The 16,565-nt window shown below is 40.1% G+C and overlaps 1 protein-coding gene across 1 annotated transcript in view; it reads left to right on the top strand.

Moving 5' to 3' along the window:
- Positions 1-10,445: 10,445 nt before the first annotated feature.
- The window catches only part of NR2C2 (nuclear receptor subfamily 2 group C member 2), a 28,138-nt gene continuing 22,018 nt past the window's right edge, over positions 10,446-16,565 (top strand). The window contains 2 exon segments of the mRNA XM_026052514.1: positions 10,446-10,507; positions 13,032-13,115. Coding sequence (XP_025908299.1) covers positions 13,056-13,115 — 60 coding nt within the window. The 5' untranslated portion in view covers positions 10,446-10,507; positions 13,032-13,055.

Here is a 16,565-nt window from a genome sequence, read left to right as displayed (position 1 = left end):
AATCTGAATATTTGGCTGCAACATATATTCAAACAATATAGATAGTTTAATTTGTCACCAGGAAAAACAATTTTTAAAAGTATGTTAAAAAAATTCAAGTCTACCATTAAATAAAAACTTTCATTTTTTTTCTAATACACCTGCACCTGACAGATTCATAAAGCACAGATTATCATATGCATAAAGAAACAAATTACAAGAAAAATAAAACTTTTGTTTCTCTTGTTAATGGACAAACACCAATGTTAAGTTTTTGTTTCATGTTAGAACTATGGCCTTCCTACCAATAGACTGAAAATGTTTTTTTTCCCCCTTGAAAACATTTTGCACTGACAAAAATAAGGGAATGTTAAATACAGAGTAAGATTTTTAAGCATAGTCTCAAACAAAACAAACTGCACTACCGAACAAGAGTATTATGAAGATCTAGGTGCTGAGATTTAATGACTGTTGTATGAAGTTTTGAGTAATAAGTGGGAAATAAATACATGAAAATATTTTACTGTAAAAATGAGACACACTATTAAACTTCAAGTAATATGAAAAAATAAAAGGTGAAAATATAACTGCAGTTTTGAAGGTTCTTGCTTTACACTGCGTTTATCTTCTTTAATTCCAAGCTCTTTGGTTCCTGTACTGCTACTTTCAATAGACACTCTGAGTCTCAACACAGAGACACTCAACACAGAACTGTAAACTCTGACACCTAAAAACCTTACTTCCTCAGTATTACCAATTCCGAGGACAAGGGAGGGCAGAGGGAACACAAGATGTTTCATTGATTATGCAAGCCTAGCAATGACAAAATACAGAATCAAGCCAAGTTGATGCATAGATTTCCTTTTCTGATCATACTTAAACCATGAACTCTGCTGGCATAAATTCCCTATCAGTAATACACATGATAGGTTGCTGTTGCCTCACACAAGTGCTACAAGCATAAACACAGCAAAAGGACTGAGGCACTCTGTTAGCGGATTACCACAAYCTTTATAAACAGAATTTAGTAGAACAGCTCAGGTTTCTGATAATATGCCAAGGAACTGAAAACAGAACTAAAAAGCAGCAGTCTTTGATTCTAACAAAAAATAAATAATCCAAACAAATTATCATGTTGGGAGGCCCAGTAGAGGCATCCTAGCAGGGACTTCTTCAAAGCACTCCCTGCGTAACATAGAAGTGTCTCATTTCTAAAATTGTATTCTCTATACAACAGAATGCTTTCAGCAAAAAAAAAAAAAAATCTGTAATTTTCAGTTCTGCGCTCTTCTGCATGGTTCTTAGAATAAAACAAGTCTATCACATCATTGTGCTCTAACACATGATTGCCCTTTCTTGTCTCAAATATTTTAGATGACAAGCCTGCTTTAGAAACATCAATCCGTTTGTGCTTTCACAAAGCTATAACCTCAGTATCACATAAAAAGACTATGGTCAGGTGTATGTTTGAACAAGCCACGATTTCAGTACCAAAAGTGAAGGCTATTAAATTTGGCATGTAAAACAGATTAGGTGAGCTCCGACCTTGTCATATGATGGAAAACAGGCACAGCTAGTCAGGCTCATGATAAGTAGGTCTGACGGCACTACAAATATGCCAGTGGCTGCTCTGGCATTTCAGCATGGAAAGAAATCACTGTGTTCTAAGCCTGTCCCATTCTCCTTACAGAGTACTCTCACAGCAGACTGGGCCCTCTATTACCTCAAATAAACTGGACTGGACTTATGCTCATGGGCTCACTGGTGAGAAGTTTTAGATCAAAGGCGAATACCATAGCCTGCGTAAGAAAAAGCTGTACAGGATAAGAATTTGCTTTTGTATATTCAAGAAATAATAAAGAAGATAAGAGCACAAGCATACAGGGTTTTTTTTTTTCCCTATGATGAACCTGTTAATCACTGGCACAGTCCCATTACACGAGTGCTTCAATTCACAGCAGCACATGAGCGCCACCATCCCAAGAATCACTCTTCTCACTTTCCATCATTAACAACTACATTTTCAAACAAATCAAGCTATTGAACACTCATATCAGATGTGACATTTTGCTGCAGTTCACACACAGCCCAGAACAGACAACAAGCTCATTTTTTCTAACAAACAACTGAGGAGAAACAAAGGCATAAAGACAAAGGATATAAACCATTTGTCTTCCTCAGTCGTGGTCAAATACAAGCCCTATGAACATAACGCACAAGTGCACACATTTCAAAACTCATCTACTAACACTTAAAGGGACTGTTTATACTACTAGAACCTTCTTGGTGATTTACAAGATGGCTGAATTTGTACTTACATTCAAATTTTCCATGCAACATATCTGCTGTGGCCATTACATTTTTCTACGAAGACTGCATAAGAATTTCAAGCATATGAAATTATTAACTTAAGTGGAACCGATCTCCATGATACTGACAATTCCAAAATTCCAAATATTTACCATGTAGGAATAGTCTGAAAGTCTACTTTTGTAGTTTTGTATTCTGCTCTGACTTCCAACTCCCCTCCATAATATAGTATTTTAACTGCCACTGCCACCACTGCTGCTGTGAAGTTGGGGTTTTTTTTTTTGGGGGGGGGGGGGAGAATCACGTTTTCACAGCAATGGCTCCTCACACYCAAAACCAGTTCTTCTCTGACTGTTGGTTTGCATATCTCTCACCTCATCTTTGGTCTCTGGCAGACTTGTGCTCTTCTCTCTAGCGAGGGGCAGCTTCACATGCTGTCTTCCCTCTCCAAGTTGCATCTCTGAGGGACTTTTTTTACTCTTGAATCAAATATCTTACAAAGCGTAGAGGCAAAAAGTCCTTGCACTTTAGGGATGCAGGTGAGTTGAAGGAGAAACTACTACAGTGCCTTCTGCTCATGGCTGGGGATGAAGAAAGACCTGAGAGCTCCAGCAGCTACCTGACAGACCGGCGGGTCTGCGAGGGGCAGGCAGGAGGGAGCTGGATGCTCAGAAGCCCTTCTCGCTGCAGCCAAGCAGTCTCGCACTCGGCACGGCTCCAACTCCCACCTCTTCGCTCGCCTTGCCGCACGCAGTGCCGTTTAGGCGGCAGCGGACACCTGTGCGGCAGAGTGGCGCGAGCCGCCCTGAACCGGTCGCGGCCGGCGGGAGGCAGGCGGCGCGCGCCAGAACCGCAGGCAGCCCCGAGGCGGTTCGTCGACAGCAGGGGGCAGACGAGCAGACGGGTGGCGCGCCGCGTGCGGCCGCTACACGAGGCGAGCGCGCAGCGCCGAGTTTGGAGCAAGGCTGAGCCTAGAGAAGGCGGGAAGAAACATGTGTCTCTCAGTGTTTGTTCAGTAGCTTATTTCTTAATTCCCAGAGCAGTAACTAAAACATTGATAATTATCAAAAAGTCAAAATAATTCAGATACTCTAAGTGAAGACTCTTCTGTCAGTGACACTAGCAGAACAGCCTACCTCACAAACCAGAAAATGTGAGGGGACTCCTGGCCATGAGATAGTAAGCAAGTTTGTTTGCTCCATATGGAAATAAGATTCTCAAAGAAATACATTGAAAAGTGTTTTAAAAATACATAAAAAATGAATGGGCATATACTAATAAAATCAAATGATAAAGTTTTAAGATTTATACATGGCAACAACACATAGTTTATTACGAGTTCACAACAGATGAGAGAAAAAAAGTGTATTTGCTTCTCAAGTTTTATATTATTACAAAGTAACTATCATGCTTCAATTACTTTAAAGAAACTATCATGAAAGAAAACTCAAAGCAGCTACAGAAACTATAAAGGGGATCTTGGAGCATGAAAAGATGGAGCCCACCACATGGACATGAGTAAAGAGACGAAAGAAAGTCATGTCAAGGCCATTCTCCTTCATCACCTTACAGTTAATATAAAGTCATCTTTATATGTGGGAGACAGTTTCTCAGGTCCACTAAAGCTGTCCAAGCCTGCCAGGCAGGAGGCAAAGGGCAGAAGCAGCAGTGCATCCCTCACTTTGGCATTTTTTATTCTTCCTTTCAGTGGATTAGAATTGCTGATAAGAGGAACAAGAGGAATTTGAGAAGAGGCAGTGAAAAGATGGATACATAGAGAATAGATAACCATTTCTTATCTTTAATCCGGTATATCAAGTCAGATTTTGTGATCACAATATTCCTCAGAATATTTTGCAATATTTTATTAACTTAAAATAGGCCTATAGAGAAGACACAGAGCACAGATAGTATGTTTGTGTTGGCTACATCTAAATAGTAATGATAATAAAAATACCAGCCTATTATTACCACAAGTAATTACTTGTGAGCTGCAGATTTAACAGTCTGAAATTTTAAGTAATTACTTGATCTTATAGCAATTTCTGTTAACAATTCAGAATGTGTTTAATATTAAAACACACATACACACACAAACAAAACAATTTATGTAACACAGAAGTTATGAGATATCAATATTTTATTTCCATGGATTCATAATGAAGACATCTATGAAAGCCCACATTCTTCAGCTTTCCAACCACATTTTTTTTCTTGGGGTCCTCACAGCTATCACTGAATATGTGAGATAATCTGAGTAATGAGAATCTCATATATTCAAGAATTGAGTCTTGTACACTGAAGGCAGCAAGGGGGCTGGGGATTCGGGAGGAAACAGTAATTATCAGATAGTTAACATCCAGCATGTGTATGCACCATCAGATCACATTAAATTTGCATCACAGCTGTTTTCTCCTTTACAGATGCCTAGTAAGCCTACAAATGTACATACTAGTTTATTTTTGAACTTCAGAAAGCATATCTTACAGTTTTAAGATGCCAAATATTTCAACTAGTTTCAAATTACTAAATGACTTGTGATATGCACTAGTACATCACACTGCCTAATTTTCTGGTTAAAGAAAAAAAAAACTTACTCAAAYACATTTTTATTTTATAGTATACCATAGTTACCTGAAGTTTCAGAAGCACCTGAAAACCCATTATGACATAACAGCAGCAGTTCACTCAACTGAATTAAAATTCGAAGGTATATTAGCTAAAAATGTTTCTTCTATGTATATCCTCTACTCTGAAAAGCCATAGTATGACTTTCCTTTTAACCTAACTGAAAGACTTTTAAATGTATTTCTCCTGAACGGCAATAGTATACTATTTCCAACCCATTATAGCAGTGTTTTATTTTTTTCTCCTGTCATATACCATGGTATGAGAAAGAAATACTATTCATTCTTATTTCAGTTCCTTACTGTACATACTTGTTACTTTGAATTAAATTTGATCTCTGTTTTTTTGTAAAATGTTTATATCACTGTTCTGTAGTCTTCACTTGTTAGCCCTGGACTTAATAAAATATTATGCACTTCAAGATACAAGGCATGATAAAATTAATCAAATACTTGCTTTTTTTAACAGTCTTGCTTATTGGTTAAAAAAAATCCTCCAGTGAAAATCAATTAGGAGTCTCATTAAAAGGCAGCTTAACTATTAATAATGCAACACTAAAGTATTTTAGAAATGCTACCCAATGTTCCTTTACTAATTAAAATACGGTGATCCAAGGATCTAGTTTTATTCAATATTCCAACATGCCAAGGGAATTTTTGCAGCATAACCCCTTACAGCACAATCTATAATTGAATAATAATCATTTCCACCTTCAAAATGATCTTCAATGGCATTAAGGTCAGATTTATTGATAAACACTGAATCTATTCAGATACAAATAAAAAACTCTCAAAAACTGAAATATTAGTTTACGTAAGCAAGTGTTTTCATTTTCTCTCAAGTTGCACATATAGTGAAAAGATATTGCAGTTTGTTAATTGTCCATGTTTACATGAGAATCTGAGAGCGTATTTGTAGGCCTGCAAAAGTATGTGTTTATATTTCCAGCCTTTCCTCAGACAAATTTCAATTTAATGATAATTTTATTCATATCAAAAAAACTTTAGCGAGTGCGAGGTACCTTCTTAATCAAAGCACTAGCGGTGGAATTCTTTAAAAGTATCTGTTACTGTGCACTTTTGATACAGACAAGAGAAGCAATCTGCTTACCTAGGTTACCAGACAGTCACACAGCAAAAGAGCACAGGGGATATAATGATATTCCTGTAACTGCTATGAGCTTGAGAGACCAGTATCACATTGTAGGGTTTTTTGTTTTGGTTTGGTTGGTTGGTTTGCTTTGTTTGACTGTTTCGGAGTTTATTTGTTTTTTTGTACAGCAAAATAGAAGAGAGAGATAAACTGCATCCAGCAAGACACAACATGACAGTAAGACAGAATAGACAGAGCAGAGCAAACCATTCAATTTGCTGGACTGTAGAGGTTTTCCCTCCAACCTCTCAGTTCAAAGCTAATTATCTAAAACTAGTAAAACTCTTATGTACTAACACCACTGACAAAGCTTTATCATGATATTTAATAGAGATTTGCTCAAGACAAGTAAAAACTAGCCAGAAAATAACACACTTGCACAGTTCTGAACATGGAAGAATTAAATAGGTGGAAAAGACTTGTGGAAAACTAATTTACCAGTAAATAACTACAGAAAAACTACAGCAAAAAAGAGAACAAATGTCAGAGCACACATAATATGCACACAAATTACTACAGGGAGTCCTTGAAAAAGGCCTGATAATCTCTACTCATCAACTGAAAAGTTCAAAACTTCAATCCAAATACTGATAACCAAAGATGAGGAAAAAAAATAATGCTGAGTTGGCCTTTTCAGGGATGTGGCTATGTCTTGTAATCTTCATTTCCTTTCTATATCTTCCAATCAGTATTTCCCTGAAGAGTTGAAAGTAATCATCACGACAGAAATTTCAATTGAAAGCATCCTAGTCTACTGCATTCTCAAGCTGCATTTTTTGTTATTGATGCTTATAAAATCCAAAGCTTTATTTACAGTGGGCTTATCCTCTCTGGTTTATTCAGCAAGTGCCAGTCCATCACTGAGGACAGAGTGCAAAACTGAATATAACTACTGGCAGGAAAACTAGGCCTTGTCAGAGAATGCCGTGAGCAGCTGATTTTAGTATTTTTCCACCTGACCATGAATACAGCTGGTGTGGGGAAAAAATAAGAAGATGAAAACGTGATGTCTTTGATTAAAAAAAAAGAAAAAAAATGCAAGAATTTGCATACTGACAACGTCTTTAACTTTTTTACACATTGATCTTAACTGTCAATATGATAGGTCTTAAAACCTTAAAGAATTTATATTTAATCCAGTATTAAAAAAAAAAAAAAAAAAAAAGTCAGAGGCAACCTCAGTATTCCCGTGACCCAGAGTCATCAGTTATCAGCAGTTAAAAGACAGGGTGCATTTCTCCAAAAGCTCTGGCGCACGCCAGTTTTTCAGAACTTCTATGGCTTACATAAGTCTGAAGGCTACTGGCTGCTTAAAGAATAACAAGTCATAAAATCTGTCACATGTCTGTGTTCCTTATGATTTAGCTATCATAAAATGCAAATTAAAGGCTCCTTTTAAATTTATTTACAACCATAACCCAACAGATGCACATTTCATAGTTTAGGTGCCAGACTAACAGTGATTAAGTTTATTCTCTTAAAATTTAACTTTAAAAGCATTTTTCCATAATTTCATTTTAAAACAGAGACCAGTTCTCCTTATAGATGATATTCCATTTGTCATTATCGTTAACATAACAACTTAATACATTCTTCCTATAACATCTGAGTAAGTTTATTAAAAGACTTCAGAGGTCTTTAATTTTTAAAGAAAATACTACACTTTGGAACTACACATTTATCACAAAAAAAAAAAAATCAAGTCTGCTTTCAACAGAAAACAAGTAATTTGTTTCCATGTGTTTCCAATCATCTGAAAATATCTTCCATTTTTCTGAGAACTTGAACATTCTTCATGTAAAATATTTAACATTTCAGTAGTGGATAAACATCCGTGCCATTTTTAAACTTTTTTTTCTGTATTTATCTATTGCAAACATGTTTCTATATTGTCACAAAACGTGAATTAATAACATTAACGGAGATATTACGGGTATAATTAAGAGGCTTAGTTTTTCATTTCTTATATCCATGCTCAAAATGGCTACCTCTCATAAAAAATATCAAAGCACTAGTTGGGGAACTGCTGGAATACAGCACCTCCTATTTAAGCTGGAGAATAAGCTGCTTCCACATACTTCCTTACAAGAGTTACTGTCACCTCATGGCTTCCAGTTGTAGAGTTCGCCTAAGCATCTCAAAGCCAGCTTCTGTCAAAATAACAAGACTTATGGGAAACTTATTAAAAGTACTCAGATTATATCATTTTGACAGGAATCTTCAGAGGCAGAGCAATTCTAACCTAATGCCAGGAGAGCCCTTACAAATGAGAGCACCTTTATAAAAGAAACAGGTCAAAGAAGTCTGGAGGATGCCTTTGTGAAATCAGCATCAACTTTAAGAAGCATACCTTTGAAGTAGATGTGGTCTGCCTTGACTTCAGCAAGGCTTTCAACACCATCTCCCAAAACATCCTCATGAGGAAGCTCAGGAAGCGTGATTTATACGAGTGGACAACAAGGTGGACTGAGAACTGGCTGGATGGCAGAGCTGAGAGTGGTGATAAATGGGGCCAAGTCCAGTTGGAGACCTGTGGCCAGTGGTGTCCCCCAGGGATCAGTACTGGGCCCAGTGCTGTTCAACTTGCTCATCGGAGAGCTGGATGAGGGCACTGAGTGCACCCTGAGCAAGTTTGAGGGTGATACCAAGCTGGGTGGAGTGGCCGACACTCCAAAGGGCCGTGCTGCCATTCAGAGGGACTTAGCCAGGTTGGAGAGTTGGGCAGAGAGGAACCTCATGAGGTTCAATAAAGACGAGTGCAAGGTCCTGCACCTGGGGAGGAACAACACCAGGCATCAGTACAGATCAGGGGCTGACCTGCTGAAGAGCAGCTCCACAGAAAGAGATGTGGGAGTCCTGGTTGACAAGTTAATAGCCAAGGCCAATGGGATTCTGGCTGCGTCAGATGTTGCCAGCAGGTCAAGGGAGGGGATCCTGCCCCTGTGCTCAGCTCTAGGGAGGCTGCACGTGGAGCACTGGGTGCAGTTCTGTGCTCCTTGGGACAAGGAGGATTTGGAGCTTCTAGAGAGGGTCCATCAGAGAGTGACAAAGATGATGAAGGGACTGGAGCATCTCTTGTATGAGGACTGAGATGGGCCTGTTTAGCCTGGAGAAGACTGAGAGGAGATCCGATCAATATGTACAAATACCTGAGAGCAGAATGTAGTGCGGATGAGACCAAACTCTTCTTGGTGGTGGCCAGCAACAGAATAAAGGGTAATGAGTACAAATGGAAATGCAGGAAGGTCCATATGCATGTGAGGAAGAACTCCTTTGCTGCGAGAGTGACAGAGCCATGGAACAGGCTGCCCGGGGAGGTTATGGAGTCTCCTTCTCTGGAGATCTTCAAAACCACCTGGATATGACCACCAGAGCTCCAGGCTCTGTGTGTCCCTGCTTGAGCGGGGGGTTGGACTAGATGATCTCTAGAGGTCCCTTCCAAAGTTAACCATCCTGTGACTCATCATAATTTTAGCAGACTAAGACATATGAAGAACATTAACACCAACCCCCTAAAATAATAACCACTCATAACCAATGGATTCAAGTTAAAGTCTGCAAAGATGCCTCACGATGCAAAATAAAAAGCATATCCTTTAAAGAAGGGCAAAACCTCCCCCTGTGTTTCTGAGGGAACCTGCGTGCGTATGATCATCTGCCAGACCGCGATCGCCCCTCCCGCAGCGCCCCGCCCCGGCCTCCCCCCGCCAGGCCGCCCCCCTGCGGCCGGGGAGGCTCCGGCTCGCGCGGTCCTTCGGAGCGGCCCAGGTAGCCCCGCCCCACCCGCTCCGCGCCGGCCCCGCCCCGCGAGGGGGATGGAGGGGCCTCGGCCGCCGCGGCGCGAGCAGGAGGACGCGGGGGASCACTTGAGGGCGGCGGCGACGGGCAGGTCACGAACTCTGACCTTTCATGGGGGCACCGCGAAAACGAAACAAAACAAAAGGCCCCACCGACCCGTAATACAGATTCGACCCCCCTCCCCCCGCGGACCCGTTAACCCCGTCACCGCCGCCACCGCCTTCAAGGGGGGAGGGAGGGCCAACGCCGGGCACCGCMGCTCAACGCCGGCCCGGACGGGCCGGGGTCAGGGTCACCGCCAGGGCACGTTTGGCGCCAACTACTGAGGTAAAAAAAATTTTTAAATTGAAAAAACCCAAAGGGGATTATCTTGTTGGGACCAGGATGAGGGAGGGGGCAGCAGGAGAGGGCACCGGGGCCACGTCCGGGACAGCACCACGAGCGGTGAAGGGGAGGTGTAACGCTCCGCTGGAGGGGAGGGCTCCGGTAAGCTGCTGGCAAGTGGGAGCCGGCCATAGTCGCGGCTGCCTGCCGTTCCCGGAGAGCGGGCCGCTCTGAGCAGCTGCAGCGGTCCGACGCAGGAGTCCCGATGCGGAGCCACTGGGTTGGGCCGCCTGAGGTCGGAACCGATCCGGTCGCGGTGAGAACGGCTTGCCATCCGGGGACGGCGGGAGGAGGAGGGATCCAGTCGCAGCAGTGATGAACGCGGGATATGAGCACAGAGGGAAGATGGAGTCTGAGCGGGCGGAGGCGGCGGCTTGAACCCGACCCTTTTACCTTTGCCACCGGGAGGGCGGAGGGGAGGGGGCGGTGGGTACTTTGCATACGGGGCTGAGACCGCCGCCATCTTACCGACCGTTTCTTCACTACCAGGCCTGGACCTCTCGGAACCTGGCATAAGCGTACACCGGGGGGAGGGAGCCTAATGGCGGCGGCTACAGCCCCGCCTGGGACTTGGCCGTCCGCCAGCGCCGCCATCTTGTACTTAGTCGCGTCTCTCGGGTGTTTTCCTCTCGCTCGGGGGGCGGAGCCGCCGCCCGAGGTGACAGTCCGCTCGGCCAATCGGTGGCGAGCGTGGGAGTCCTGCGCCTTCGGTGAGGTCATTGGTTGGAGGGGGAGGCGGGAAGGAGGGGTGTGGTGGCTGCCGCGGGCGCTCCGGCAGAGGGTCGCGTGGGGGCCGTTGCTCTGGAGGGGCGCGCGAGCACGGCAGCCAATGAGCGCGCGGCGGGAAGGAGGCAGCTGTGAGGGCGCCGCCGGGCGGGGCGGAAGCGGTCTGGGTGTCGCTCGCGGGCGTACCGTGTGTTGTGCTGTCGCGGGCGTGGCGCTAACGGTCTGCCACGGCGGGCTCCCTGTAGGATAGGCTCCCAGCACAGCCTAACCGCCGCAGGCCGCGCTCGCCATGGTTACGGCGAAGAGAATCTCGCTGGTCTGCTCCAGAGAGTCGAGGGTCAGGCGGGCGGCCTCGGCAATCTACCCGCATGCTTGGCCTCTGCCTCTCACCCTTTTATTAGGGTGATATATTCAGTACCTCAATGGAATCTATTGTGAGGTTTCACTGATTTCATGGGGAGAATAATGGATTTGTATAATTGTTTTTGGACAGCAGTTCATCCACAGTTTGCTGAGTTGGTATCTGCCATCGAACCCACAAGACCTCGAGTATACAACTTGCAGCATATGTAAAGTTTCTCTGTGCACATGACTTTATTTTTTTATGATTTTATGCGTAAGTCTGGTTTCATCAGTGTAAAAACTTTATGTAAGATACCTCTGTGAGTTGTTCAGTAAGCTTTATGGTTACTGAAATCTTAAATGTATTTTTTATATAGAAAATATTTTCCTAGTGATCTAGGCATTGTTAGCAGCAAAATACCAGACTTTTTTTAAAATCTTATAGGCACTGTGCAAAAAACATATAATCAGCATTTGGTAGTCTGACTTGTTAACTTAAAAATGAGATGCTGAAAAGGAATTACTGAGCAACCGACAAACTATCCACAAGCTGCAATATTAAATGAGCCTGGTTCCATAAACTTGTCAAGTTGAATGGTCTAGAAAACAAAATAAAAACCTATTGGAAAACTAGTTTAAGTATTATTTCCAATGTGTTTCATCTTTTGTTTCATGTTGTACAAATAGTCTTCCAGTCTCCCATTGACTTGTGAAAAACATTTTCATATTGCATTTACCACAACACAGTTTCAATTTTTTAACCTAATTAATTTTTTTATTTTCAACATTGTCTGCTTTGTAAAAGTTGTCTGGAGATGAGTTTTGGTGCTAGTGATACATATGTATCTTTCTGATGCTGGTAGGTTTATTTATTTTGTGTATCAGCAGATTTTCAATGAAATATTAGGTGTACCAACATAGGAATTTTATTTTCAATGCATCTGAGTCAGGATCTGAACACTTAATCTGGGAATGAGGAAGACAAGAGGTCAAAGCTGAATCTGCAAATGTGAAATTGTAGTTAAAATATGCCAATTTTTTTCACCCTTAAAGAGAGTAAAAAGCTAAGAGAAGGGAGAAAAAAAAGCAATTCTGCAGTATTTTCCCATTACAGTGGTAATAGTGTTACCACATTATAGTTTAATATAACTTAGATAACAGAAATTGCAATTTAAGTGTGATAGTCTACTTATCATTCAGGATTGACACAAGAATATGAATGATTTGGCAATTTGAGAAAATGACTCAAAAATTAATTCAAACACCTATCTCAGGTAGTTGTTTCTTTGTCAAGCACGTAACATACAAGTAGTTTATCTGCAAGGTTTCTCTTTCCCTATGTTGAGCAGTACATCCTTGACATCTGTACTGTATCAGTAGCTGAAATTCAAAATAGTCCTTTTTAATTAATTAAATTAACAGCTGTTATTGCTAATTTTAGATAAAGTGGGAGGCTTTACAAATAATAACTACATGTCTGTAGTAGTATAATTCAGCTTTTTGAAAACCATGTTTCTGTATATGCGTGCGGTACATGTAAATGTGTAGATATATGCATATTTATGTGTGTGCGCTTTTCTTATTTGTCAGGTAATCAATCAGGATTGTAATTTCTCATTAGGTCATATCAAAGATTTCTTTATTAATAAATAAGAAAAAAAAAAAACATTTTTTTTGTGCCTGATGGAAGTTGCTGGCATCTTTTCAAACAGATTCTCTAATGATCTTGCTTCACCATGGCAACCAATATGGAGGTGCTGGCTCAGCAGGTAGTGGAGACACAGCAGGTGGCTGAGGTGAGTGGCAGATGATATCACAGCACTTGGCATAGGAGCTTTTGAAAGGAAAAATGTGCTGTCGCATTCTTGCTCTTTACAATTAATCATAAATGGAGTAGAAAATCCTTATAGACCAACGTTTCCTTTGCACTCAGGGAAATAAGAAACCAACCGATATATAATTTGTTCACCATACTTCATTACGATGGCTTCCATATTGGGGATGTAAAGCAGGAAATTCACCCATGAACTTAAAGGAAATTTGTCTCTGTTATAGGTTGTTATAATCTAAAAAAAGCAATATAACAACATTTCTGATCATTGGATCATTCGTTTGGGTTATCTAGGGTTTCTGTTCTCCCAAACTGGCACATAAATTCACTATATTTGATAAACAGTAGCGTTAAGTATTGGTCTGGATTTACAATAGAGCGATTAAATAAAAGTTAATATTTTCTGCCTTGTATGAGATACAGATCACAAAACACTTGAAGTGATATTAAATGATACTTTGATGTATATTAACTGAAACTTGGATGCGCAAGGCTAAAATGTCTAAATTGACTCATCAGCACTGAAATAGCAGATGATTTTGGTTATAGTAGGTAACACATCTTCRGTTTGACAGCTTTAGTCAAAAGAAAAGTTAGGATATTTGCTTGATTAAAATTTTTATTTGACAATATTCTTCAGAGTTGCCATATCAACATGCAATTAAAGGATTTTGTAAATGAAGGCCAAGTTGTCTACGAAATCGCTGAAGGTAGCACCAATATTCAGACAACAGTTTCTGTGATCTTTGGCCTATTTATCTCAGATTACACCTTGCAATCGAAATATTTGTTGGTCTCATGAAAGAGCTGTATAAGTGAAGTAAATCTTTGTACCATTGTGTTTTCAAAAATGAATTACAAAATATTTACTGCAATTTATTAATAAAAGTGCTAGTTGTTTTAAAATTTACAATTACAGTAATTGAAAAACAATCTGGACAAAGAGGCTACTGGTGTGTGCTGGAAATAACATCTAAGAGTAGTTTCAAAATTTCACTCTGAAAACTGACGAGCAGATTTTCACTCTAATTTGCTAGTTAAGGTATCAATATGACAAGCTGCGTTCTTTTAAAAAAAAATTTCCAGGAGAACTTGGAAATAAAAAATTATTGTGAAAATAGTGGCAGACTTTATACTATTTAGTAGAACTTGAGTGCTATAATCACTTTTAAGACACATAAAATATGTGACATTTGTAATTCCTCGTGCAGGAAATGCACCGTGGTAACATAGTGTGATGGTTGTGTCTTGCCACTGGAGAGAGCGCTCCATCCCGAGAGTGTATGAAGCTCTGTGATTTCTTCCTGTCCGGTGGGTAAATAGAGGGCTTCATCTCTTTATAGTGTTAAACTCCTCCTTAAATTATATGCCTCTCTGCTGCATAACACCATGAGAATTTTGTTCATGGAAAAACAGTTGAAAGCAGCATTGTCTTATTAAGATTTTATTTATGTTATGGMAATGTTGTCTTTAAACTTTGAATTCTCTTGGTGAATGGCTAAGTGCCTACTCTTTGTGCCTTCAGTCACATATAATTTTTAATACAGCTAAATACATTACTAATTTTCTTGAAGTATACTAAAATTCTTCATTCATACTCACTATTTATTGAAGAAAATATAAAAATGTATCATTGGATTTAGAAATGAGACATTTTTTTCAAAATATTTTTCATCAGGGGAAACTAAACAGAAAGACAGAAGAGGTCATTAATCACACCCTGAATTTTAGGCTATAAATGTTAAGACAGACATCAGTTGCAGACAGGGTCGTTTAATGTAAATCTTGATATGTTTAGCTATAACTACATTGATTTTTCAAAGTAATTGTCGTATATGTTATGCCTGGTTTATTGAGAATCCTGATGCCAAGCACCAACTCACTGTCGTGTGAGTAGTCCATATGTTATTTTTCTTTCATAAGTAATAGTTTGTCAGGTTCATTTTTTTGGGCATGTATCACAAGCGTTACTGAGCACTGTCCCGTATTACTTTTTCTGTGCTTATTCTTTTTTAATGGACTTCTTGAAATTGTCCCTCCAGTGGTTTCAGATGCTTCACTGCTTTTGCTCTTCAGCAAATTTTGTTGTGTTTCTCCAGCTGTATCTTCCTGAGCAGGCTGCATTAAAGAATTCTATTTTTAGTGTCTGCAGCTGACTTTAGTTATGGTTCACAACACYGGAGAACATAGAGCAGCTAGAGGATTTAGAGAGAAGTTTAACAATTCCTCCTTACTTAGAGTAGCTTTTGGAAAATACAAATAAAATTTTAGTCTTTAGGGGAAAAAATGCTAATGCTATTTTTTCTGAAGTATTTCTGAGAAATATTTTTCTACTGTGAATATGCAATTAATCAGTTGCTCAGGTTCAGTTTCTGTATCAATTTAGATATAATTTGCATTATTTAAGAAAGATATATTTGGGTATGATATATTCCCTATGCTATACCCTACATTAAAAAAAATATGTATTTTTTTTTCAAGTAGACCTGTCACCATGAGGAAATAAAAAGGATGTTGCCTCTTCCATGGATCAGCTCTGATGCTAGCTGACTAGGAAGAACTGCTGGCAGTTGCTACTTCTATCTCCTTTCTGTTCCATGACAACCACAGAGCATTGCCAGTGCAGTCCTCCTCTTTCTCTATCAGAAACTAGTGGGAGAGAGTCACAGAAGATGTTTGCTTGTTAGAATCTCACTTTAGGGAGGCCAGCTGCCTCCCTAAAATTGGTTGCTTTCAGTTTCCCCAGTGTTCTGAGAAGAACCTATGAAAACCCTGGGCCTTCCCAAAGGTCTCTTTTCCATGAGACTGAAAAAATATTGGATATCTTTGCCACATACAATATTTTCTTGATTCTTTAGATGTCGCTGACATGTTACATCATCCATTATCTTCAGCAGGCTGGTTTAAGTAGATCAGCAATTTGGGTGTAAGTCCACATGAAGGATAGTAAACTGAAAGATGGGAATAGAAACACTGCCCTTCTGATTGAATAACAGTTTTCATTTGTGTGTAAGAGTTAAAGGTAGAGGAAAACAAGGCCGTTTATATTCTTTTTACTATCACTAACAGTGGTATGTTTTCATGTCTGGTTGAATTTCAGGGTAGAATTTTGATGGTGAGCCTTCTGAGGTTGTTTTTATTCTAAATAAAATTACTAGTTATATTACATATTGATTTATTCCTTTAATGTATATATTTATCATAGAACACTCTCATAATCAATGTGATTGTCCAGGAATAAAATAATGTGACCCTGTGTGTGCAGGGGAGTTGGACTAGATGATCTCCAGAGGTCCCTTCCAATCTTAATGATTCTGTGATTCTAAAGTATTGAAGCTTTGATTAGTAAATACATTTCTTATTTTGGTTAATAAATACATTTATTCAAACATACCTACAAGCAGATAGATGTGTG

The sequence above is a fragment of the Nothoprocta perdicaria genome, unplaced genomic scaffold (assembly GCF_003342845.1).
Source record: "Nothoprocta perdicaria isolate Ctin4 unplaced genomic scaffold, notPer1 scaffold_9, whole genome shotgun sequence".
Taxonomy (NCBI): domain Eukaryota; kingdom Metazoa; phylum Chordata; class Aves; order Tinamiformes; family Tinamidae; genus Nothoprocta; species Nothoprocta perdicaria.
This window is presented reverse-complemented; position numbering and strand designations above follow the sequence as displayed.